The sequence below is a fragment of the Oryctolagus cuniculus genome, chromosome 2, assembly GCF_051225735.1.
Source record: "Oryctolagus cuniculus isolate XC-2025 breed Fujian yellow rabbit chromosome 2, ASM5122573v1, whole genome shotgun sequence".
Classification (NCBI taxonomy): Eukaryota; Metazoa; Chordata; class Mammalia; order Lagomorpha; family Leporidae; genus Oryctolagus; species Oryctolagus cuniculus.
Genome location: NC_142868.1, coordinates 92,793,085 through 92,819,151, shown reverse-complemented (window position 1 = coordinate 92,819,151; position 26,067 = coordinate 92,793,085). Strand labels below are relative to the sequence as shown.

General features: G+C 39.4%; 1 protein-coding gene across 1 annotated transcript in view; it reads right to left on the bottom strand.

The window, feature by feature from the left end:
- LOC100358729 (A disintegrin and metallopeptidase domain 3) overlaps positions 1–25,799 on the bottom strand; it is a 58,718-nt gene extending 32,919 nt beyond the window's left edge. Inside the window, exons 1-8 of the mRNA XM_089327040.1 lie at positions 25,732–25,799; positions 24,751–24,829; positions 16,454–16,530; positions 15,131–15,308; positions 6,571–6,636; positions 6,026–6,097; positions 5,632–5,798; positions 4,450–4,531 (exon numbers count right to left, since the gene is read on the bottom strand). Coding sequence (XP_089183166.1) covers positions 4,450–4,531; positions 5,632–5,798; positions 6,026–6,097; positions 6,571–6,636; positions 15,131–15,308; positions 16,454–16,530; positions 24,751–24,829; positions 25,732–25,799 — 789 coding nt within the window. The remainder of the gene's footprint in view (positions 1–4,449; positions 4,532–5,631; positions 5,799–6,025; positions 6,098–6,570; positions 6,637–15,130; positions 15,309–16,453; positions 16,531–24,750; positions 24,830–25,731) is intronic.
- Between the last annotated feature and the right edge of the window lie 268 nt (positions 25,800–26,067).

Below are 26,067 nucleotides of genomic sequence, written 5' to 3'. Positions count from 1 at the left end.
CTTAATGGCCAAGTTTTCTTTTTCTTTTTTTCTTTTTTCTTTTTTTTTTTTTTTTTTGACAGGCAGAGTGGACAGTGAGAGAGAGAGACAGAGAGAAAGGTCTTCCTTTTCTGTTGGTTCACCCTCCAATGGCCGCCGCGGCTGGTGCACCACGCTGATCCGAAGGCAGGAGTCAGGTGCTTCTCCTGGTCTCCCATGGGGTGCAGGGCCCAAGGACCCGGGCCATCCTCCACTGCACTCCCTGGCCACAGCAGAGAGCTGGCCTGGAAGAGGGGCAACCGGGACAGAATCCGGCGCCCCAACCGGGACTAGAACCCGGTGTGCCGGCACCGCTAGGAGGAGGATTAGCCTGTTGAACTGCGGCGCCAGCCAATGGCCAAGTTTTCAAATCACTGATTAATATTCCATTGCGTGGTTATACCTTATTGTTTATTGGTTCACTTATTAAAGGCCATCTCGGTTACTTGTGATCTACAACAATTATAAGTAAAGCTGCTACAGGCATTCACATGCAGGTCCTTGGATATGTTTTCAGTTCATTGGGTAAATACCCAGGATGATCATTTCTAGACCATCTGATAATAGTTCATTCAGTATTGCAAGAAATTGTCAAAATATTTCCTAAAATGTCTGTCCCATATAGCTCCATGAAAATTGAATGAGATTCCTTTTGGCTCTACATCCCTATAAAATTTGGAGCTATCAGTTTTTCAGAGCTTTGTACAGTGTGGAAAAGGAGTAAGAGTCTTTGTTCTTGACTTGTTCCTCATCTTAGCAGCAAAGCATTCTTTTCTCAGAACAAGTGTGATGTTATAATTGTTGCTTGTTACAATTCTCTTTTGCAAGTTCTCTTTTATTCCTAGTTTGCTGAGAGTTTTTAAAGCACTTTTTGATTTGGTCATTTTTTATTTCATGAATCTAGCAATATTATATGAGTTTCCTCATTATATTTAAATGGTGGTTATGTTAATTTTTGAATTCAAGCCATACATATAAGTAATAATCTATAAACAACAAGAATGAAAGAAAAACTGAAAAAAAATCAACAGAAATTCTAGAAATGAAGAACCCAATGAATTAATTGAAGAATTTACTAGATGCAGTCAAACTTAAACTTGAAGAAAGTTGCTTGCTATTATCATGCCAAAGAGTAGAAAGAAGATTGAATAAAATAAATGGGCACCATGGTCTCATGGGTCACTATTAAGGGGACAAATTTATGTATTTTGGAGTCCTAAAAAGAGAGAGAACACAAGGCATAGCCCTTATTTGAAGAAGTAATGGCCAAAGGCTTTGGAAACAAGGCTTATAAAGAACACCAGCATCAAGAACCTTGATGAATTCCAACTAGGATAAACCCAAAGAGGTTATCATGGATGTGTATTATAACTGAACTGTTAAAAATTAAAAGACCATGAGAAAAATCTTTGTGACATAAGAGAGCTTCCATGTAATTGTCCATGGATTTCTTGGCAGATATTTTTGAGGCCAGATATGAGTACAGTGACACAGTCAAAATACTGAAATAAAGAATTTCAACAAAGAACGTTGTTTTGGACAAAACAGTCATTCAAAAATGTTGAAGAAATTAATATTCCAGATAAGCAAAATCTTTGGGAATTTGTGTCTTGTAGGCCTGACTTACAAGAAATGCTAAAGAAGTCTCACAGGTTAAAAAGAAAATGCATTAGATAGCAACACCAAACCACAAGAAAATTATGGATCCTCACGGGTGGTGGGCATTGTGGCACAGCAGAGGAAGCTGACATCTGAGATCTGAGATGGATGCACCCCCTTCTGGAGTGCCTAGCTAAGGTGCTTGCTACATTCCAGCTGGATAAAGCTTCCTGCTGATGCAACTGGAAGAAAGTAGGTCATGGCCCAAGAAACCAGGTTTCTAAAACCTATGTGGGAAACCTGCACGGAATCCCGACTCTGGCTTTGGTGTGGCCCAGTCCTGGTTGTCATAAGCATTTGAGGAGTGAATCAGTGGATGAAAGGCATTTCTCTTTCTGTCTCCCCCCATCTCTCTATCATCCTGCCTTACAAATAGATAAGCAAAATCTTTACTATGAAAGAAACTTATAAAGCTATTAGTAAAGTGAATGTATGAGGGTATTTCAAAAAGTTAACAAAAAATGGAAGTAAAAGATAACTATTTGGGTACAAAGTAATGTTAAAATATATATTATTTTCATAATACCTGTTTTCATGCTGTATATCTGGTATGGAACATTTTGAAATGCAAGCATTAACAAATTTCTGTAAGTTTGACATGTAAATTTACTTTAAAAACAAATGAAAAAGCTAAAGACCTACAAACAAGATAAGTTCACCTGGAACATAACCATCTGAATATCACAAACCAGAACACCTATACTCAGGAGGGAAACGTGAAAGGATTGCAAGCAGAACGGAAAGCAATACAAGAGTAGTAGAAGGCTTCAGTGTTCCATTTCAACCAAAGGCCAGAGCAACCAGATGTAGGATAAATAAGATCAGTTTCTACAATAAAATATGCAAGCTAGAACAAAAGACATTTGCATAATAGTCTACCCAATAATAACAGGATACACAATAATCTCCAGCACACACAGAATATTTTCCAGCACGAACAATTAGGACACAAAAATTTCATTAACAATTTAACAAATACCAAATAACACAGAGTACTTGTTTTCGATACCAACAGAATAAAACCAGAACCCACTCAGAAAAGGAAACCTTGAGTACTCACTAATGTATATGATTTTTTAATCTTTGAAGATATTTTGTTTTCTTATTCAAACATTTTTATTGATGTAAAGAGAATAGATTTCATGTATTTCATAGGTACAATTCTTTTTTTTTTTTTTTTTTGACAGGCAGAGTTAGACAGTGAGAGAGAGAGAGAGAGAAAGGTCTTCCTTCCGTTGGTTCACCACCAAAATGGCCGCCACGGCCGGCACGCTGCGCGGATCCGAAGCCAGGAGCCAGGTGCCTCCTCCTGGTCTCCCATGGGGTGCAGGGCCCAAGCACTTGGGCCATCCTCTACTGCCTTCCCGGGCCACAGCAGAGAGCTAGACTGGAAGAGGGGCAACCAGGACAGAACCGGCGCCCCAACCGGGACTAGAACCCGGTGTCTTGTTAGCTTGCAGCTGGAAAGGAGCTGGGGAAGAGAGGGGTTTTCTGTGTTGTGGGCATTTAGCTGCCCCAGTGATGCAAGCATCACATGGGAGTGCCACTTTGTTGTTTATTATTATTATTATTATTATTTTGACAGGCAGAGTGGACAGTGAGAAAGAGACAGAGAGAAAGGTCTTCCTTTTCCGTTGGTTCACCATCCAATGACTGCTGCAGCCGGCGCACCGCGCTGATCCGATGGCAGGAGCCAGGTGCTTCTCCTGGTCTCCCATGGGGTGCAGGGCCCAAGCACTTGGGCCATCCTCCACTGCACTCCTGGCCACAGCAGAGAGCTGGCCTGGAAGAGGGGCAACTGGGACAGAATCTGGTGCCCCGACCGGGACTAGAACCCGGTGTGCCGGCGCCACAAGGCGGAGGATTAGCCTAGTGAGCCGCGGCACTGGCCCGAAAAACATTCTTAAACAACCATTGAATAAAAGAACTCAATACTGAAAATTACAAAAATCCAAAGAAAAATAGAAATAAAAATAAAACACACAAAAACTAGTGAGACATCACAAGAGGTTAAGTTTATATGTGTAAATGCACACATTGAAAAAGAGGGCGATTTCAAATCAACAACCTAACTTTATACCTTGAGGACCTCAAAATAAAAGAAGAAACTAGCCAGTACTCTGGTGTAGTAGGTCAAGTGTCGGCCTGTGGCACTGGCATTCCATTTGGGCGCTGATTGGAGTCCCAGCTGCTCCTCTTCCTATCCAGCTCTCTGCTATGGCCTGGGGAAGCAGTGGAAGACGGCCCAAGTGCTTGGGACCTTGCACTGCAGTGGGAGATAGGAAGAAGTTTCTGGCTCCTGACTTTGGAGCAGCCCAGCTCTGGCCATTGTGGCCATTTGGGGAGTGAACCAGTGGATGGAAGAACTCTCTCTCTGTCTCTCTCTCTGTGGCTCTTTCAAATAAATAAATCTTTAAAAAAAAAAAGTATGGAAACAAAACGTAGAATGTTGGTTACCAGAGATAACAAACGGTGTTGTTTTTAGGACAGAGCCTCAGCTTTGCACTATAAAACCCCTGGAGGTAGGTCTTGTCACCCCGTGAAGGTATTCACTACTGGCCTCAACACTTAAAATGGTAAGATGGGAGGTTTTATGTATGTGTATTGCCCACAATAGAACATCCATTTAAAATCATATCATTAGAATATCAAAACCAATAAAGTTTGACAAAATTGTATGAGTGCTGTGTTAAACGTACATGTGCTTACTGATGTGAATGATAACTTTCTATACCAGATATTCCGAACGAAGTGAAGGGAATAAATGCATACCATAGCAACTCCTGCAGCAAACTTTGGATCACAGGGCCTTCCATGATATGTTGCTCCCACAAAAGTAGCCTGGTCCCTGTAACTGAAGAAGAAAGTTTTTTTTTTTTTTTTCTGGTGAAAACATACATTTTAAAGTATTGGAGAACTTAATGATGTTTTACAGGTTTGTATTCTGCAATAAAGTTCTTCTTTCTTTAGAAATATGAGTAAAGCATATCATATCTAGAGATTTAAGTCATTTACCATTTCAGCTGTCAGTCATAGGAGACATAAGAGTTAAGTTCTAAAGGCTACTTAATGTCCTATGATACACAGCCCCAAACATAGCAGGGGCTGTCCAGCACCTCACCAAAAGTATACCACTGTTGTTCTCACTGGATGGATGTAATCCCAAGAAATAAAAGTAAAGGCTGTTTATCGCCCTGACTTGTTCATAGCGAACCAACCCTAATAATATGTTAAGAGTGTTAGATCCGAGGAGAGGAAGGAAAGAGATAAAAAAAATGCAACAGTTGCACGAAGAGAAACAGACAAGATGCAGCCAGTGTGCACATTCATTTTAGTCCCTTTTTATTGTTGCTTTAGAAGCTCTTTGGATTCCACTTGATACCTCAATAGATTTATATGTTTGTTTCATATTGCAGAAGGTCTTTGCCATTCTGTTTCTGAATATAAAAATTAAATAAGGAAAGCAAATATCTGTAGAAAGAATCTTGAAAGATGCAGAAAGATGAACAGGTGCACCTCAGGTCAGTAGGAACATACCAGAAAGTAGCCTAACCACAAGGATGGTGAAGTTACCGTTACAACGCTTTCTGTGATAATGAGAACTTCAGGCAGTCACTGTACTCTGTAAGGTAGTTTGCATTTACCCAAATGCAACGTTGATGGTTTCAGTCATTTCCCCTGAGAAGAGCTGCAGGACCCACCATGGTCCCGACTCCACGTTTTCCAGCTCCCCGCACTTCCGTAAATGGTCTACTCAGCAAAGACCCAGTATGAAGTAAACAGTATCTTACGTGGGTTGTCTGATTTTCTGTTTTGCATTTTGCAAACCCAGTATTCATGTTTCGATTTTCTTTTTAAAAATATTATTCTAAATAACATTTCTCTACATAATTTTGATGGATAACATATCAAACAACTTGATAAAATCTCTGCCAATCTGAACAAAGTGCTTACATCAATAAATACGACATTTCTTGGGGACTTTGAGACAGAAGTTTTTGTTTCCATGACAGAAATCTTTGTAGTATCTCCTCAGCATTTCCATTTGTTGAAATCTTATTTTCATCTGACCAGAGCTCCAGAGAGGACAGAATAACAGCTATTCTGACTTTGGAAAAAATCTGAAAACAGAAGATAAATGATGTAATAATGCTACATAATTTTACATCCCTATGCCCAAATGTAATATCTACAATCAGTTAACTCTTATTTGGAGTTGAATCCATTGGTAAATGGAACTATCACATAGAATTATGTTTTTATAAAAATTTAAATGCAATGTATTCAAACAATATCACTGTGTTAATGAAAAATATGTCCTACATAAATATGAAACATAAATACTTACAGCATTAATAACACCAAACATATGGACAATTTTTTCAGCTGCAAGTGCCCCGTCAGATCCCATAAAATCATACTGGAAGACAAATGCTTGTTTCTTAATCATAGGATAAAATCACTAACACACTTCAAATGGTTTCAAGTTAAAATAATGCAGTGCTTGAATGAAGAAGCCAAAATATAATTAAGATTTATGAAATGACTCTTTCATTTTAAGCATAATCTTAAAGGCTAATAGTGTTAATTTAAAATATTAAATACGTACAGATTATGTGACATGATGCATTTACAAGTATATTTATATTACTCACATGTATAAATAGCTGCAAATGTTAGACATGATTAACCACATTAAACAGAAATGATGTGATTGCATCCTTCTTTACAAAGCCCCCATATCTGCCTAAGGGCAAATGGCATCCTTAGGTCATGAATGTACTAAGACGCCGATTTTGAAGAGTAAAATGCACCTTTATTGAAAACATTGGAAGTATATCATGCACATTTCCTCAATGTGAACATATAATGAAATATATCAATAATGCATACCATGGCTTTATCCACGATGATGTGTATTTTCAAAGTTCTTTTTGGTAGGACAATATCTGAATCTTGCTGTGAAATATAGGACATAAATTAAACAAAACATTTTCGGAATTCTTACATTGTAATTATCACATGCACTATATGTAGACATGTGGAGGTAGATGGAGAGAGAAGAGATAGACTCATCCACCCTCACAGATACAGATAATAACACTGATATGTATATAAGCATACAAAGAGACTCAGCAAAAAATGGAAAAACAAGAGGATGGATTCCCACTCAATAAATAAACAGGTAATATTCCAAATGTCTTTATAACATATAAGAAGTATTTTAATTTCTATTCTTGAAAATGAGGATTCCAAAAAGTCACAAAAATAAAGGAGATACTTGTGTTTTCTTCCTCTCAAAACATTCTGCATTGCTGATAGGACACTCACAACCTGCCATCCTTCAAGCTAAACACATTTCTTTTTTTTTTTTTTTTTATTTGACAGGTAGAGTTATAGACAGTGAGAGAGACAGAGAGAAAGGTCTTCCTTCTCTTGGTTCACTCCCCAAATGGCTGCTACGGCTGGCACTGTGCCGATCCAAAGCCAGGAGCCAGGTGCTTCTTCCTGGTCTCCCATGTGGGTGCAGGGCCCAAGCACTTGGGCCATCCCCCACTGTACTCCCTGGACACAGCAGAGAGCTGGACTGGAAGAGGGGCAACTGGTGCCACAGGTGGAGGATTAACCAAGTGAGCCATGGCGCCAGCCCCTAGCTAAACACATTTCTACCAACCTTCTCCCAAATGTTGCTTTTATTTTCTCTTTTGAAATATCAATTGACTTATATATTTGAAAGGCATGTGGGGGGTAGAAAGACAAGAGAGAGAGAGACTCTTCCAGCCTTGGTTCATTCTCCAAATGCCTAAAAAGGCCAGACATGGGAAAGGGCAAAACCAGGAGAAGGGGACACATGCTGGAAGCCCAGGTGGCTGCAGGGGTTTGAGCTCTGCACCTTCAGTTGTCTTCCTTGGCGCATCAGCAGAAAGGTGGATCAGGGGCTGAGCAGCCAGGGCTCAGCCGGGGATTCTGACACGGGTGCCAGCACACAAGCAGTGACTTCAGCCTCTGCACACAAGGCCTGCCCCTTCTCATTGTTCTTAAACTTTAACTTTTTTATATTATATTTTTTGAGCTTTATATTCAGTAAAACAGGTCTGTTTTAAGTATATAGTTATATGATATGTAACATCCATGCATCCACTGTCACCATTGAGATAAGCGACATGTTCATCACTTTCTCTGATGCCAGTAGCCCACATGGCTCAAAACCACTGCTAATTTTCTTTCTTCCACCCAGGTTAGAATAATCTGACCTAGAATTTCATATAAATGGAATCACATGATCACATGGTAAGTAGTCTCTTTGATATTGAGCTACTTTCACTCAAACTGTTGGCATTATTAATATTCTATTAATCTTCATTGGTAAATAGTGTACTACTTTAGAGGCACATCACAATTTCTTTATAAATTAACCTGTTAATGGTCATTTGGATTATTTAAATATTTTAGCAATTATATGTAATGCTTTTCTAAGTGTGAATATGCAAGTTTGTACAGTTTTATAAATATATACACACATATATTTATTTCATTTTTCTTGCCAAAAACTTTGAAATTGAGTATCTCAGATATATGGTAATTGTGAATGTATAAAGCAGTATGAAAAAGTCAAACTTTTTATCCTTTCTTGTCGACTTGTATTATTATCTCATTGAGTTTTTAAAGTGTTCATGTAGTTTTATTTATTTTACAGGAAAAGTGAGAGAGGGATGGGGAGAGAAAGAGAGAGAGAGAGAGGAAAGAGTGATTGACAGATCAAGATCTTCCACTAGATGACTTATTCTTCAAATCACAGCAACAGACAAGACCCGGTTGGCCTGGGCCAGGCTGATGTCAGGGTCCAGGATCTCCCATCCGAGTCTCTTGTGTGGGTGTCAAGGATTCAAACACCTAAGCCATTACCTGGTACCATCTCTGGTGTGCATTAGGAGGAAGCTGGATCAGAACCTGAGGCAAACTCAGTCCCAGGCACTCTGATACAGAATGCCGGAATCCTGTCGGTAGCTTAACTCACTATCAAGAAAGCTGACTCCTCCTTCAGGTTTTATTTGAAATTCTCTGATGATCATTGATGTTGAACATCATTTTTTTTACACTCCTTTGTTAATTTGGTTTTCACTAAGTTTCTAACTGAAATTATATTAAATTCAACAATTTTTATGCCTTAAATCATTTTTGTGTAAGGTTCATTAATTCACTTTATTCTATATGGATAGCCAATGCTTCCTACAGTATTATTTTGAAAAAAGAAAAAGAACTTTAGGCAATGAAGGTCCTTAGCTGTATTGTGAAAAATCAATTGACCAGTAACTGGTGGTTCAACCGCTGATCTTTCTGCTCTGTTCCACTGCTCTGTATACCTATGGTAACATTAACAGCACATACATAGCTCTATGATAGAGGTCAGCAAACTACACCTCTCTTCTATTATAAACAAGACTTCATTAGACCCAACAACACCTATTCGTGTACCTATTGTCTGTGCAGTTGCCACGCTATAAAAGCAGAATGCGGGAGATGCAATGCATCATATGCCACCCCAGCCTGAAATACATACTGTCTGGCCTTTTCTTACTCCTGAAACATTTTAGGACCTTCGCGTTTCCTTTTGCAACTGAAAGTAAATTTCCTGGAAGGTATTTTCTGGGATTTTAATGTCTATTGTACTGGATCCACCAATGATCATGTTGGGAAAAAACGAACACCTTCATGATACCTATTCTTTTGTTTCCTGTGACATTGCTAAACTCTCTTATTCATCCTTGTTGCTTGGGCTGGTATTCCTTAGTTTTCCATGTACAGGAGGTAAGTCGTCTAAACAAAAGCAAGGTTACTTTTTCCATTGGAAACTGCATGTCCTCTATTATTCATTTTTTCCCTGTTGCACTGTTGGATGAGAAAACAGAGGCCATGTACCCTTCCCTTGTTTCCTGTCCTGTCTTGGGCTACTGGAAGTAATAAATATAGACCATGGGGTCAGCAGGCAGAGATTTTCTGAAGAGTTCTGGAGGTTGGAAATTCCAAAGTGAAGGTGCTGGCATATCTCAGATCTGATAAGGGAACTTTTCTGAGGTTTTCAGATGGCTGTGTTCCCTTGTTGCTTCACTTGGCTGGCAGCACAGATGGAGGACCCATCTCTCCTCCTCTTCTTTTTTTTTTTTTTTTTTTTTTAAAGATTTATTTATTTATTTGAAAGTGAGAGAGAGAAAAAGAGAAAGAGAGAGAGAGAGGTCTTCCATCTGCTGATTCACTACCCAACTGGCCACAACGGCCGGAGCTGTGCTGATCCGAAGCCAGGAGCCAGGAGTCAGGAGCTTCTTCCAGGTCTCCCACACGGGTGCAGGGGCCCAAGGACTTGGGCCATCTTCCACTGCTTTCCCAGGCCACGGCAGAGAGTTGGATCGGAAGTGGAGCAGCCGGGACTTGAACCAGTGCCCATATGGGATGCTGGCAGGCGGCAGCTTTACCCGCTACACCACAGAGCTGGCCTCTCTCCTCCTCTTCTTACGGGAGCATTAATCCCATCAGAAAGGCTGCCACCTTCAGCACCTAATCTAACTCTTATACGCCAAAGCTTCATCTCTACAAACTCTCCTGGAGAGTGAGGGCTTCAACGTGTATTGGAAGGGGACACAAGATGTCACCCACAGCATGTACCAAGCCTTCAGTCACTCACAGTCTTTATGCCAGCTGTAGGTCTGTCACACGTCAGATCAAGGAAGCTTTATATTCCTACTTTGCATCATGAATGTGTGCAAAATTTTAGAAAACGGTATTTTTTCCTGAAATGATTGTTATGCTCTAACTATATCTGTAAAAATATATGATTCAATTTCAGATTCAATCTAATACTTTAAGTAGCATTGCCACCACTATAAGGTTTTCTAGATTCTCAGGATTTAAAAAAAAAAAAAAAAATCATGACTGCTATTGTAGCATAATGGCAACCGGACTAGATAAAAATTCTTGGAGTATTTTTATGTCCCACAGTGAAGTGATAGGAGGTGTTTGACTGCTTTGTAAGGGCTTCATTCATTGTGGCTATTCATTTCTCTATCTTTGTGAGTGATTAGATTTAAGTGCAGGATACCCATAAGATTATTTGCTGTATTCGTTATTCGTATTGGTGTTGCAAATTGGCATCAGACTTTCTTGGGAAATTTTCAATTTCCTCATTTGTTCAACAAAGCTATTTCTGTTGTTCTAAATTGCAATCCATTTTATATGATTTCCTTCATGATGACAATTCTCAACATCCTGAATTTCCATTATCAGCTTTCAATACTGGACAACAGCTATCCAGAGAAACATAATGCATAGGTGTGTAGGTGAGGAAGCTTCAAAAAGTCCATGGAAAATGAAATTAAAAGGTGAGTTTATTTCAAGAACATGTTGAAGTCCATGCATGCCAGGGGTCTTTAAAACCTCATGGGAAATATACATTATTATGGAAAAGCTTTGCATGTATCTCAATAATTTTTGCACCAAAATAAAGTTATCTTCCAACTCAGTTCAACCAAAAGGTTTTAAAGTTTGCTCCTACATATGGAAATAACTGTTATTAAGGAGTTGTCTCACGTGATCCAAGAACTTGGCTGCTTTAACATCTGGAGCTATTCCTACAGCCTGGAGATGCTGGAGCAGCCAATGTTACCTCCAGAGGTTGGAGGCTGGAGAAGCAGGAGCCAAGGCTGCAGTCTCAGTTGAAGCCCAAAGGCCAGCAGCAGGAGAATCCTCTTTCCAGGGGAGGGCCAGTCCCGTGGTCACGACTGGATGGGTTCTCCCACATGAGGAAGGGAAATCTGCTTCCTCCAGTCTCTTTCAGAACAGGCATAATGTTATTCGGCCAATTGAGCAGGTAACCTGGACTAGCTAAGCTGACACATAGAACTAACTAGCAAGTGTTTTTAGTATTTCTCTGCCATCATTTTATAGCACTGCTTTCTCCATTTCATTGTTTTTATCTGTTTGTCAACCCAAACACTTCCCTATTACGGGTTGGGATTTTACCACGGTGTCCACTGCATTATTAACCTACTCTGTCATTTACAAGTATTTGTATCATTCTCTTATGCTTATTTTCTGAGCACTTTCACAAACTTTTATGAAGCCACGGGAGGCCTAAGAAGACTATATTGGCTGGTCATATCTGTTTTGAATTTTAATTCCACCACTTACTTTCCTAGAATAATATTTTAATCTCTCTAAACCTATGTTTCCACATTGGAAAAAGATGATTTATATTACGAAAAGCTGTGTATGCAGCAATTTCAAAATTTTTGCTCCAAAATAAACTCACCATAACTTTCCAGAACTTACAGAAAATGGTCTAGTTTGAGGCACTAAGAAGGATAAGACATTACTTTAAAAAAATTGCCTACGAAGGCCGGCGCCGCAGCTCAATAGGCTAATCCTCCGCCTTGCGGCACCGGCACTCTGGGTTCTAGTCCCGGTCAGGGCGCAGGATTCTGTCCTGGTTGCCCCTCTTCCAGGCCAGCTCTCTGCTGTGGCCAGGGAGTGCAGTGGAGGATGGGCCAAGTGCGTGGGCCCTGCACCCGCATGGGAGACCAGGAGAAGCACCTGGCTCCTGGCTTCGGATCAGCGCAGTGCACCGGCCGCAGCATGCCGGCCACAGCAGCCATTGGAGGGTGAACCAATGGTAAAGGAAGACCTTTCTCTCTGTCTCTCTCTCTCACTGTCCACTCTGCCTGTCAAAAATAAAAAATAATAATAAAAAAAGAAAAAAAATTGCCTACAAAAGTAATATGAATTTTGTTATGAATGAAGCCAGAGAATATATCAAATTGAACATGAAGCTTAAGTGTTACACTGTTGAAACAATGGATGTACTCCAAAATGTTTATGGAATAATTCCACCCCAAAATCACAAGTTGACAAATACAATCGCAGATCATTCACAACAACTCAGTTAAAAAATTAATTTTGCTTGGGCACCGGCCATAGCGGCCATTTGGGGAGTGAACCAATGAAGGAAGACCTTTCTCTCTGTCTCTCTCTCTCTCTCTCACTGTCTATAACTCTACCTGTCAAATAAATAAAAAAAATTAATTTTGCTCATGCCCTGATTGAAGATCACAACAGAAACAACAGACCATATCTTGCTTATCTTAATTAGCCTAGCTCCCTATGGCTAAAACATTAAAGTGAGGCAAACCTTTTGCCAATGAGTACCACAATCTTTGCCACAATGAGTACCACAAAATTTCAAGGGAGATTTTAAACAAGTCGGATCAAGTTCCCGAAGCATTTCTCCCAGAAACCTAATAGGAGATGAACATGGGCATACCCATGAGAGTCTCAAGACAAAGCACAATCTAGGCAAAGTCTACCTAGACGTGGTCCAGGCAAAGCAAAAGCAGACCAGTCAAGAGCAAAGGTCATCACAATAGTTGTTGTTTTTTTTTTTTTTTCTTTTGAATGTTGTGAATACTCATGGAATATTGCTTGATTTGAGGGAAGGTCAAAGAATCATAACACTTGTTTATTAGCATAGTTTTAAGAAATTTAGCCAGAGCGTTAACAGAAAAAAATGCCAAGAAATCTTCACCTGCGAGTCCTACTGCATCATAACCATGGTTCTGTTCACTCCCTCACATCAAACAAAGGCAATTTTGTGACCATTTTGTGTGTGTATGCTTGTGTGTGTGTGCACGTGTGTATTCAAGGGGAGATCATTAGAAATCCACCTCACAGTCCTGATATGCCTTTTCTCATGTCTGTTTCCTTACCTTAAAAAATAAAAAAGGCACCCATTTTTCTTCCGGTGATCATTTAAAAAAGACTACATTGTCAGGTTAAAATTTTAGGACTCTAAATTCTTTGGTGATGTAAAACTACCTAAATATCCTTAATTACAAAAGTTTCTTGAACTTCGTGAAGCTTACTTCAAGAAATAAAAGTTCATCTTTTTTTATTTTTATCTTTTCATTCCATTTTCAATGAACTTTTAGAAGGACATTTGTTTATGCAGGAAATAGTATGCAAAATTATATCAGAAATTATAGCATACATTCCACGACCACGTTTAGCTCTAGAAAATGATATTATGGCCCATTGTATTTTTTCCTTTTTTTACACACATATTTCATATTTCACATATTTTGTTTACTTCAGAAACCTATAATTCAATCTGTAAAATGTGCATTACTCTTTTAATGGCAAAATCTAAAAGAAACACATATGACTAGGCCATTTTTATTTTAAAAAATCTATATAATATTAAAACTATTTTGATAAATACATATATGAAAAGGTTAGGCAAAATAACCTAAAATTCTCCAAACACTCTCTAGACAAATTTTGGGAAAATGTCTAAGTTGTTTTGCGCTCTTTCTACTATTAAACTTTATATCAAAATAATACTTTTTTTTTCCAAAGAAAATATACAGGTAAGAAAAATGCTTGGGACCGGAGCTGTGGCGCAGCGGGTTAACGCCCTGGCCTTATATGGGTGCCAGTTCTATTCCCAGCTGCTCCTCTTCCCATCCAGCTCTCCGCTATGGCTTGGGAAAGCAGTAGAGGATGGCCCAAGACCTTTGGTCCCTGCACCCACATGGGAGACCAGGAGGAGGCTCCTGGCTTTTGGCTTTGGATCGGCACAGCTCCAGCTGTTGTGGCCATATGGGGAGTGAACCAGTGGATGGAAGACCTCTCTCTCTGTCCCTACCTCTCTCTGTAACCCTGTCTTTCAAATAAATAAAATAAATCTTTTAAAAAAAAGAAAAATGCTTGTAAGCATTGAAATCTGAAAATCATTGCAATAATCACATGCAAAATCAGAAAAAGCAACCATGCATATGTGCATAAAAATGTTTTCATCAAGGAAAACAGGTCAAGAGATGTCTGATGATATATAAATCATTTATAAATGATGGTTACATTTTCTTCTTAAAATCATTTACTTATATCTTTACTTATTTATATGAAAGGCTGGTGACAGAATCAGAGAGAGAAAGAGAGAGAATGAATTTCCATCTGCTCATTCATTCCTCATATTATCTCAAAAGTTAGGGCTGTGCAAGGCTGAAGTCAGAAGCCTGGAACTCCATCTGGGTGTCCCACATGGGAGGCAGAAAACCAATACTTTGGGCCATCACCTGATACCTCCTTGGCACATGAACAGGTGCTGGATAGGAAGCAGAGTTGGGACTTGATCCCAGCTGTTACTATATGGGAAGCAGGGACCCTAAGTGGCACTCTAACCCACTGCATAACAACAGGCTCTCTTTCCCCCAATATATCTTGCAATTTTTCAACAATTAACTGGATAACCATCAAAAATTTTTAAACAAAACACTACATTTGGAAGTATTAACCTATTCAAGATCAGTTTAAATTTCTTTTCCACATGTTTCAGATCATAATATATCCATATGAATACTTTATCAGAAGTGATGTAAATGAAGATTACATGAAATAATTTACTCACATCTGATTGGACTAGAATCTTGTAGGACTGCTGCGCATATTGAGTTACAGGCTGAATCTCTTGTAAGGAGGTATAACCAGTTTCATTCATTATTATTTGATACAGGATATGCTCATTTGTAACTGAAGACTCTAGTGGTTCTATTCCATATGTGACATTATCAAACTGCAATAATCCTCTAAATATTCAAATAGAAGAAGAAATAAAATTGCAATTCGAGGGCATTTTCCATGCAGAAGTGAAAGTCAATAGTCAAAATTTGTATGATTTCATCAGGAACTTTGCAGTCCAGAATCTGAGTATCATCCCATCTTACATGGATTAACTTGCAAACCAAATTTTTTTAAACTTTTATTTAATAAATATAAATTTCCAAAGTAAAACTTTTGAATTATAGTGGCTTTTCCCCCCAATAACCTCCCTCCCACCTGCAACCATCCCATCTCCCACTCCCACTCCCATCCCATCCATATCAAGATTCATTTTCAATTATTTTTATATACAGAAGATCAACTTAGTATATACTAAGTAAAGATTTCAACAGTTTGTACCCACACAGAAACACAAAGTATAAAGTACTGTTTGAGTACTGGGTATACCGTTATTTCACATAGTACAACACATTAAGGACAAAGATCCTACATGGGGAGTAAGTGCACAGTGACTCCTGTTGTTGATTTAACAATTGACACTCTTGTTTATGGTGTCAGTAATCACCTGAGGCTCTTGTCATGAGCTGCCAAGGCTATAGAAGCCTCTTGAGTTTACCAACTCCAATATTATTTAGACAAGGCCAAAATCAAAGTGGAAGTTCTCTGCTCCCTTCAGAGCAAGGTACCTCCTTTTTTGATGGCTCATTCTTTTCCTTGGGATCTCACTCACAGAGATCTTTCATTTAATTAATTAATTTTTTTTTTTTTTGCCAGAGTGTCTTGGCTTTCCATGCCTGAAATGCTCTCATGGGCTTTTTAGCCAGATCTGAATGCCTTAAGGGCTAATTCTGAGGCCAGAGTGCTGGCAAACCAAATTTTATATTCTTCTATCGTGGAACTTTGGGTTGGTTACAGTTTAAATGTTGCTTGGAAATGTATATATTCTTCATGCAAGATGGAACTTTTTCTGCATTAATGTTAAGACTGAAAGCCTAGTTTACAAAGAAACTAGGAGGAAGGATATGAATTGGAGAAGGAGGTTAAAGAAAAAGCATTTGGAAGGAAACGCATTCGGTGTATGTGTCTCTTTGTTGCACCCCATTCTTCAAAAGCATTCCGAACACTGTGGGCTCACACTATCTCAGTGCACATCTCCCCAGCATACAATTACCTGAGTCCAGAGCAGGTGCTGAGTATCACAGATGATTTTGGAATCTCTGCTACATGTCCTTGATAAAAGCAGTGAACCTAAAAAGGAGTCCAGACACGTATTCATAATTAACTAGTAAAGTATGTCCTTGGTTTTATCCTTCCTGCCTGGATATTACCAAATATTCAAACTTAGATACTATGCTAACATCATTCATCAGAAGTTTGCATCCATTGCTAATGTCTGAAATCTCTTCCTCTCACTCCTCTGTCTGTGAATAATCAGGACTGCCATCTTCACTCAAGTGCTTTCTGTTGCAATTTTATTTTCATACACAAGTTTTATTGTCCTCTTTGCTTTTTCAGTCATTTTTCTTATATCTGTAGTGAATACCAGCTAAATTATAATGAAAAGCATTCAGTTGATTTCAAACGTCTACACCTATAGTTGACCCATGTAAGGTGCCACAGACCAAAAGATGAAGCACAACCCACTTTGTGGCAAATTCTGCGAAAGGAGGACAGCATAAAACATGAAACCTGAACTTAAACTGGGTGCCTGCCTTGTGCAGGAAATGATCAAAATCACCTTTTGTATGGAAGACTGAGAAATTCACAAATATGAGAAAAGAAAATGCACTGATACCAATATCAAAATGACGGAAAAAAGCTATCAAATACAGATTTGAAAGAAGCTGCATTTGAAAGAATGCTGCATCAATGAATAACTAGAAATTTTCTTATACGACAGAGCAGCCAGCAATGTGGCACAGAGTGTTTGTTAAGCCACCGTTTGCAGTGCAGTATCTCATATGGGTGCTGGTTCAGGTCCTAACTGCTGATCCAGCTCCTTGCTAATGAGCCTGGGAAAGCAGCAGAGGATGGCCCAAATGTTTGGGCCCCTGCACCCATGTAGGAGACCCGGAAGAACCTCCTGGCTCCTGGCTTCTGACTGGCCTAGCTCTGGCCTTCTGGCCATTTGGGGGGTAAACTAGCAGATGGAAGCTCGTGCGCTCTCTCTGTCTCTCTCTCTGTAACAATGCCTTTCAAATAAATAAATATATCTTTAAGAAACAAACAGCACAACACACACACATATATCCAATAAGGAAACATAAGTCATAATAAAAGAACAAATGGCAATATTAAAACTGAAACACGCAATGAACAAAGGAAGGAAACGAAAACCATACGATAAGCTCTATAGTATAGATGACAGAGTAGAGAATCACTGAATGAGGAAAGAATTTGCCCAGTATGCAAAATGGAGACAAACGGACTGAAAAAAATGCCTTGAGTCTCAAGAATTTGTAGAACAATAACCAAAGATCTTAAACATAGATTCAGAAGAAGAGGAAGAAATTTGGGTTGAAACAGTATTCCAGGAAATGTTGACCAAATAAGAGTGCAGGATCCTCCTTGTATCCATAAGCATACCAATTTCACAGTACTTACATAAAAATAAAATCCTTTGAAAAATCACAAAAAAAACAAAGGAAAAATAAGCTTCTGTGAGCTAGGAAGGTGTAAAACCAAACTCCACCAAACTCCAAATGTCTGTAGGAAGATTCAGGTCACTCACCGAGCACAGACCCAGGTACTGGAGCAGCACCACAGCAGTAGGCAGAGACATCACGGAACCTGCCTGCACCAGCAGCATCGGTGGCCCACAACGCAAAACTTGTATGGGGACTGCCCAGAGAGTTTGCCTGTATCTTGCCAGCCTGAAGCTCTGGAAAGTAGTTACCCTCTGGCCACTCAGGGCAGAGTGGAGGTGGTAGCTTGATCTGGTACATGACATCCTCCCTGACAGGGAGTGCTAACAAAAATCACAACTGCTCGCTTCTCCGTAATGAGGGAAATAGTCCCTGGAGACGCCAGAATTCCTTGTCCAGATAATGAGTAGAGAAATTTTCCTGGAGGTAGGCAGTTACTCAGAGTGAAAAAGGTGCTCACATGAGCTCATGCACAGATATCAGCATGGATTATCAAGCAAAATAAAGAAGTGGACAAAGATAAACCAAAGGCCATGACTAAATTCAAATGACTCTCCTAAAGTATGATTTACCTGAAAGATAATTAAACTCTCATGAAGATGCTCATGAGAAAACTGCATGAACAAAGGGAGAATTTCAACAAAAAAACTGAAATATTAAAAAGCACCCAAGGGCCAGCATTGTAGCGTAGCAGCCCAGCGTCCTATATGGGCACTAGTTCAAATCCTGGCTGCTCCACTTTGAAGCCAGCTCCCTGCTAATGGCCTGAGAAGACACTGTAAGATGGCCCAAGTGCCAGGGCTCCTGTACCCATGTTGGAGACCTGGAAGAGTCTCCTGATTCCTGGCTTCATATCTGCCAAGCTCCAGCTATTGCAGCCATCTGGGGAGTGAACCAGCAGATGGAAGACACTTTCTCTCTGCCTCTGCTTCTCTGTAACTCTGCCTTTCAAATAAATCAATAAATCTTAAAAAAAGAGAAAGCACCCAAAGGAATAATGAAGCTAAAGAACACAATAACTGACTGAAAGATTCACTGCGGGAGGTGGGGTTGAAAGACCAACATCAGGAAAAGAAACACAGCAGACCACAAGAAATAATTCATAGAGAAAATTATGGAACATTACCAACAGGTCAACAGAGAGGGTGGAAATCTCAGAAGGAGAAAAAAGACCAGAGAATGTTCTGCAAATAATTAACAGTACCGCTATACATTGTGTGCTGGTTATCTAGGATAGTTAGGTTGGCAATAATTTTAAGTATAGTTTATTTATTATGAGAGCATTCAAAATCCTCTCTTCTAGCTTCTTCTATATATGCAATAAGCTTATTAGCTATAATCACCCTTCTATGTAATAATATAATAATTATGTGGCACAATTTAAAATGAAATAATTAAATAAATATAAGTTAAAAAAGCCAATCTCAAAGGGACAAACATCATATGTTCTCCCTGATCGGTGACAACTAGCCAAGCACCAAAAAGGAAACCTGTTGAAGTGAAATGGACACTATGAGAAACAGTGACTTGATCAGCCCTTGTCCTGACTGTTGATGTACAATTTAATACTTTATCCCTTTTAGTATTTTTTTGTTCTAGTTAATACTATTGGTTGAACTCTGTAATTAACACACAATTATTCTTAGGTGTTTAAAATTAACTGAAAAGTGAGCCCTGTTAAATATAAGAGTGGGAATAAGAGAGAGAGGAGATGTACAATTTGGGACATGCTTAATCAGATTTGCCCCAAATGGTGGCGTTGGGAATGTGCCAGGGGATTCCAATACAATCCCATCAAGGTTGCATGTACCAATGCCATCTCACTAGTCCAAGTGATCAATTTCAGTTCACAATTGATCACACTGATAGGTCTAAGAGTCAAAGGGATTACACAAATAAGACTAGTGTCTGCTAATACTAACTGACAGAATAAAAAAGGGAGAGAATGATCAAACATGGGAAGCGGGATACACAGCATACTCATAGAATGGCAGATGTTCTAAACAGCACTCTGGCCTCAGAATCAGCCCTTAAGGCATTCAGATCTGGCTGAAAAGCCCATGAGAATATTTCACACATGGAAAGCCGAGATACTCTGGAAAAAAAAAAAAAAAAAAAAACACCCTAAATGAAAGATCTCTGCAAGTGAGATCCCAGTGGAAAGAACGGGTCATCAAAGAAGGAGGTACCTTTCTCTGAGGGGAGGAGAGAACTTCCACTTTGACTATGACCTTGTCTGAATAAGATCGAAGTCAGTGAACTCAAGAGGCTTCCATAGCCTTGGCAACTCATGACTAGAGCCTAGGGAGATTACTGACACCATAAACAAGAGTGTCAAATTGTTAAGTCAACAACAGGAGTCACTGTGTACTTACTTCTCATGTGGGATCTGTCCTTAGTGTGTTGTCCAATGTGAATTAATGCTATAACTAGTACTGAAACAGTATTTTACACTTTATGTTCTGTGTGGGTGCAAACTGATGAAATCTTTACTTCATATATACTAAATCGATTTTCTATATGTAAAGATAATTGAAAATGAATCTTGATGTGAATGGAATGGGAGAGGGAGCGGGAGATGGGAGGGGTGCGAGTGGGAGGGAAGTTATGGGGGGGAGAAGCCACTGTAATCCATAAACTGTACTTTGGAAATTTATATCTACTAAATAAAAGTTAAAAAAATGAATAAATATTGAGTGTTCTGTTCTCACATGAGGAAGGAAATTGATATCTAGATCAAATAATGTCAAAGAGTCCAAATAAGATGCACACTCAGATGCATTTTAATGAAACTGTCAAAATCAAAATCAGAGACAATTGTGAAAAGATCAAGCCAATGGTGCATTGTCATACACAGGGAGAATTTGTAGAACTGTCAGAAGTTTTGTTTTTAATTTTCAGTATAAAACATTACAAGCCAGAGCAATGTGGGATGATTTATTCGAAGGTCTAAGAGGAAAAACAAACATAAAAATCTTCCAGATAAGAAAACTATGCAAGCATAAGTGTTTTCATCGACGAAGGACAGGGGTGAACGTTTGGCCTAGCAGTTAAGATGCCACTTAACCATACCCACGTCACACAGCCTGGTTCTGATGCCTCATCCACTTCCCTGTAATGCAGACGCTAGGGGGCAGCAGTGATGGCTCACATGGTTGAATCCCTGCCACCCACATGGGAGATCCGAACTGAGTTCCAGTCGCCCAACTTCAGGCGTCCTCACCACTACCCCACCAACGATTACAAGCCAGTGGGGGAATAAACAAGTAGATAGGATCTCTCTCTTCTCTCTGTCTCTTCCTCTCTCTCTCTCCCCCTGCCCTGTGTTTCTCTCAAATAAAACATTTTTTTAAAAATTGAAGGGTAGAAAATGATTTAAGCAGACAAACAACAGAAAAGGGACTTTATCACTATAGGTCTGCCGTAACAGGGACGCTAAAGGAAGATTTTCAAGTTGTTATGAAAAGGCACCAAATACAAACATGATAGAATAAAAATATGAAACTCATTAGTAAATGTAAATATATCTACACCAGAAAAAGAACACTCTTACTGTTGTAGGATGAGTGGGTCACTTTTTTAAGAACAATTTAAGTAAAAAGTTAAAAGGTAACATGTATAAAATGAATATAACTAGAACATGTTAAAAGGTACAAAGCTTAAAAAACATGTGAAGTGTGACAGTAAGAAAAAAGTGTGAGTGGAAGAAGTCATAGTTTAGTTTTTTGTTTGATAAGTGATGGAAATTATATTATCAGCTTAAAATATATTTTATAATGAATATTTTATGCAATCCACAGGTTAATAATACTTACATGTATCTCTTATCATCCTTTCTCTCCTTTGCTCTCTCTCACCCTTTTATCTCTTCCATGCTTTAAATCTATATATATATATACACACACACATATAACAAAAGAGAGTAAAATATAGCACAATTCAAATAAACAATAAAATACAAAGGAACATGGCTGAGGAAGCAGACTAATGGTAGAACTGAAATCCAAGCAGAGAATGACAAAGAAACTGATGATAATTGCTTTAGATGTAAATGATTTAGACTTCCCAATCAAAAGACATAGCCGGGTGGATGAGTAACAAAGCAAAACTGAACTATAATACCTATAAGAAACTCACTTTAGACTCAAGGACATGGACAGGCTAAAAGTGAAGGGATGGAAGAAGACATTCCATGCAAAGCACAACCAAAAGAGATGAGAAGTTTCTTTACTTACATCCAATAAAACAGACTTTAAGAGTATTTAAAAAAATGCCATGAAAGGAAAGGAAGGACACTTCCTAATGACCACAGTGCCAGTTCAGGAAGAATCAACAATAATAAATATTTGGGCACCTGGTAACAGAAAACCTATACAATTAAAACTGAAAGAAGTAGGGACACCACAGCAACAGGAAACTTCAATAACTCACTTTAATAACAAACAAAACATCCAAACAGATTTTAGCCAGGAAGCAGAGGAGGTGGGTAACATCTTTGCCCAAAAGGTCGAACACCATAGTGAACACTGCGCCCAAAAGCAGTGGGTTAAACATTCTTCTCAAAAGAAGCATCGCTCTTCCTCTGGAGACCTCACGAGTTAGGTCACAGATCAAGAATATTAAAAGCCTACCAAGTATTTCTTCTAAACACGTAGGAATAACACTATACATTACCAGCAGCAAAAAAAAAAAAAAAAAAAAAGGAAAAATTAGCAAACATGGAAATTAAACAACAAACTTGCAAGCCACTACTGAGCGACAGAATGAAGGGAAAAAGCAAATTTGAAAATTCCTCAAGACAAATGAGAAGAAAAAATAGCATAAAACGAAGAAACAATTCACACAAGAACAGATGGATGCATCAAAAGTAGAACTAAGAAGCTTACAGCAATAGACACCTACATTAACAAAGGAGTGATATCTCAACTAAACAACTTAATCTTCACCTGTAACAGCTAAGAAAAGGAGATGAAAATAAGCCAAACATTAGCCGAAAGAAAGAAAAATAAAACTAAAAAACAAGAGACAAACTGAAAATCAATATAAAAATCAATAAAATCGAGAAGTCATTTTCTAAAATGAAAATTGACAAAGCTTTCCCTATAGCAATAAAAAGAAGATTTAAGTAAATAAAATTAGAAATCAGAGCAGAGGCAATATTACTGAGACCACAGAGAAAATAACCATTATAAGAGAATACTATGGGTTGGCGCTCAATAGGCTAATCCTCTGCCTGCGGTGCCAGCCCACCGGGTTCTAGTCCCGGTCGGGGTGCCGGATTCTGTCCCGGTTGCCCCTCTTCCAGGCCAGCTCTCTGCTGTGGCCAGGGAGTGCAGTGGAGGATGGCCCAAGTGCGTGGGCCCTGCACTCCATGGGAGACCAGGATAAGTACCTGGCTCCTGCCTTCGGATCAGCGTGGTGCGTCGGCCATGGTGGCCATTGGAGGGTGAACTAACAGCAAAAGGAAGACCTTTCTCTCTGTCTCTCTCTCTCACTGTCCACTCTGCCTGTCAAAAAAAAAAATAATAAAAAATAAAGAGAATACTATGAATGATCACATGCCTTCAAAATGGACAGCCTAGGATAAATTAACAAATTTCTAGAAACACACAATATTTCAATATTGACTAAAAAATAAAATAAATTCCTAGGGGCCTGAAAACAGCATAGGCATGGCATCAGTAACCAAAACTTCCCAACTAAAAACCCAGAAACAGGAATTCCACTGGTTAATTCTACAAAACACTTAGAGAATAAACATCAAAAATTCTCAAATTCTTCCAAGGATTTGAAAAGGAAGGAGCACATTATGAACAACAAACTCATTTTATGAGACCATGCTTATACTTACCTCAAAGCTAGACCAACACGCCACAAGCTAAGAAAACTATAGGACAATATCGCTGATCCTTACAGATGCAAGCCTTCTCCATAGTCTCCTAGCAAACTGAATTCAGCAGCACTTCACAGTGATCATACACTATAAGCAGGTGGCACTGCACGGATTGTTGAACATAAAAAACAGTGAATGCAATCTACTACGGTATAAAATTAAAGTCCTTGGGCCTCTGCCACCCATGTGGGAGACCAGGTTGGAGTGTCAGGCTCCTGGCTTCAGTCTGGCCCAGCTCCAGCTGCTGTGACCATTTGGGGAGTGAGCCAGCACATGGAAGATATTCATTCTCCGCCCCTCCCCACCTGGTTCTCTGTTAAGAGTTCTACCTGCCTGTCCTGTGGTCTGAACGTTACCCCAGAAAGCCAAAGTGCGTGTGGAACTCACCCTCTGTGCTTTCTTTTTCTCAGAGAAGTATTTCCTGATCTATCTTTATTTTCTGAAAACTGTCGCCTTCTGCATTTTGTGCTGATTTCTGCTGAAATATGGGCGCCAGGGCAAATCTGGGATCACTCTGTTCCATTTTTTGGTGCCACTCCTGATTACAGCTTCCTGAGAATGTGCACCCCGGGGTGGGGTGGGGGCGCTGAGGAGTGCACAGGGGCGGCCCTGACTGGGTTTCTGGCTCCTAGTTTGGGTCTGGTTCAGCACCAGTTTGGCAAGCCTTTGGGAACTGACCTAATTCTCTCTCTCTCTCTCTCTCTCTCTCTCTTTCTCCCTCTACCCCCTCTCTCTTTCTCTCTCTGTCATTAAGATGGAAAAGAAATATACATAGAAAAAGAATATACATTCATAGCAAATTTCACTTTAATGAGATTGTGATGTTTGCCCAATAATTTTGTGGACGATAAAGCATTTGTTTTCTTCCCAACAATGACAACTTTATCACATAAAAGAATGAAAATCAGCTCAGCAGATAATAAAACTTACCTTTAAGAGTGAAGTATCTGAATACCTGCTTTTTGATTTGTTGTATGAATATACCAGGAAATGTGGGTGTAAAAATGACCTAATTCAAGGAAAAAAGACAATTCATTGAAATAATAGCATCAATGAAAAATAACCTTCAAAATAACGATTTAAACTAAATTTAATTTCTATTTTACAAACTCAAATATTCCAAAACTAAATGAGTGTATTTGTCTATTATCTAGCTTGTTTTTCAATACTGTTTTGTATTGAAAGGAAAAATAAGAAGCAAGTATTACCCTAAATTATTATATTTGCTGTGATAAATTCAAAATGCTCAACCAACACAGATTTATTTATGTAATAGCTAGGATTTCCAGGTTTTAACAACAGTTTAAGGTTAGGTTAAAAAAAATCAATAAAATGCACGCATTAAATACCTTAGTTAACATTTTCTAGATAACAGTGATGGGTTGTATTCACACATACAATATCAAAAAGTTCATGGGATAATGGAAACTAAAGTTTATTTTAGTGCAAAAACTTGTGGAATTCATGCATATATTTATAACATGTGTTTGCAGAAATGCCCACATATGTTTGATTTAAAAAGTGTTCAGGGGCCGGCGCTGTGGCGCAGTAGGTTAAAGCCCTGGCTTGATGTGCTGGCATCCCATATGGGTGCTGGTTCAAGACCCAGCGGCTCCTCTTCTGACCAGCTCTCTGCTATGGCCTAGGAAAGCAGTGGAAGATGGTCCAAGTCCTTGGGCCCCTGCATCCACATTGGAGACCCGGAAGAAGCTCCTGGCTCCTGGCTTTGGATCAGCACAACTCTGGCTGTTGTGGCCATCTGGGGAGTGAACCAGCCGATGGAAGACCTCTTTCTCTCTCTCTCTCTCTCTCTCTCTCTCTCTCTCTCTCTCTCTCTCCCTCTCCTCTATGGGGCAGGCTGCATCCAGAGAGGCCTAGAGGAACTTCTAAGCCTGCCTCAAATTTGAAAACCTGTCTTTAAGTTTCAAATCCCTGGCGGTAAACGACCCAGCCACAGGGCGCTTTTGCCTAAGGATCATTGAGGTGTTATAATAGGATTGGCTAAGAGCCTTTTACATCACATCATCCCACCCCTAGCCCATAGCTGCTCTGTACCAAAGCTATATAAACACCTCTCTTTTACAATAAAGTGAGATCCTGCTTCCACTGGTCTCCCCACTACGTCTGATTGTCCCCCGGGGTTCGGGGAGGCTGAGGGGCCAGTGCACTTCCCCTCCTTGGCCAAGGCAAGCTGTGGGCAGCCTGCCTGATTCTCTGGTGGTGATGAGGAAGAGTCACTGCACTCCT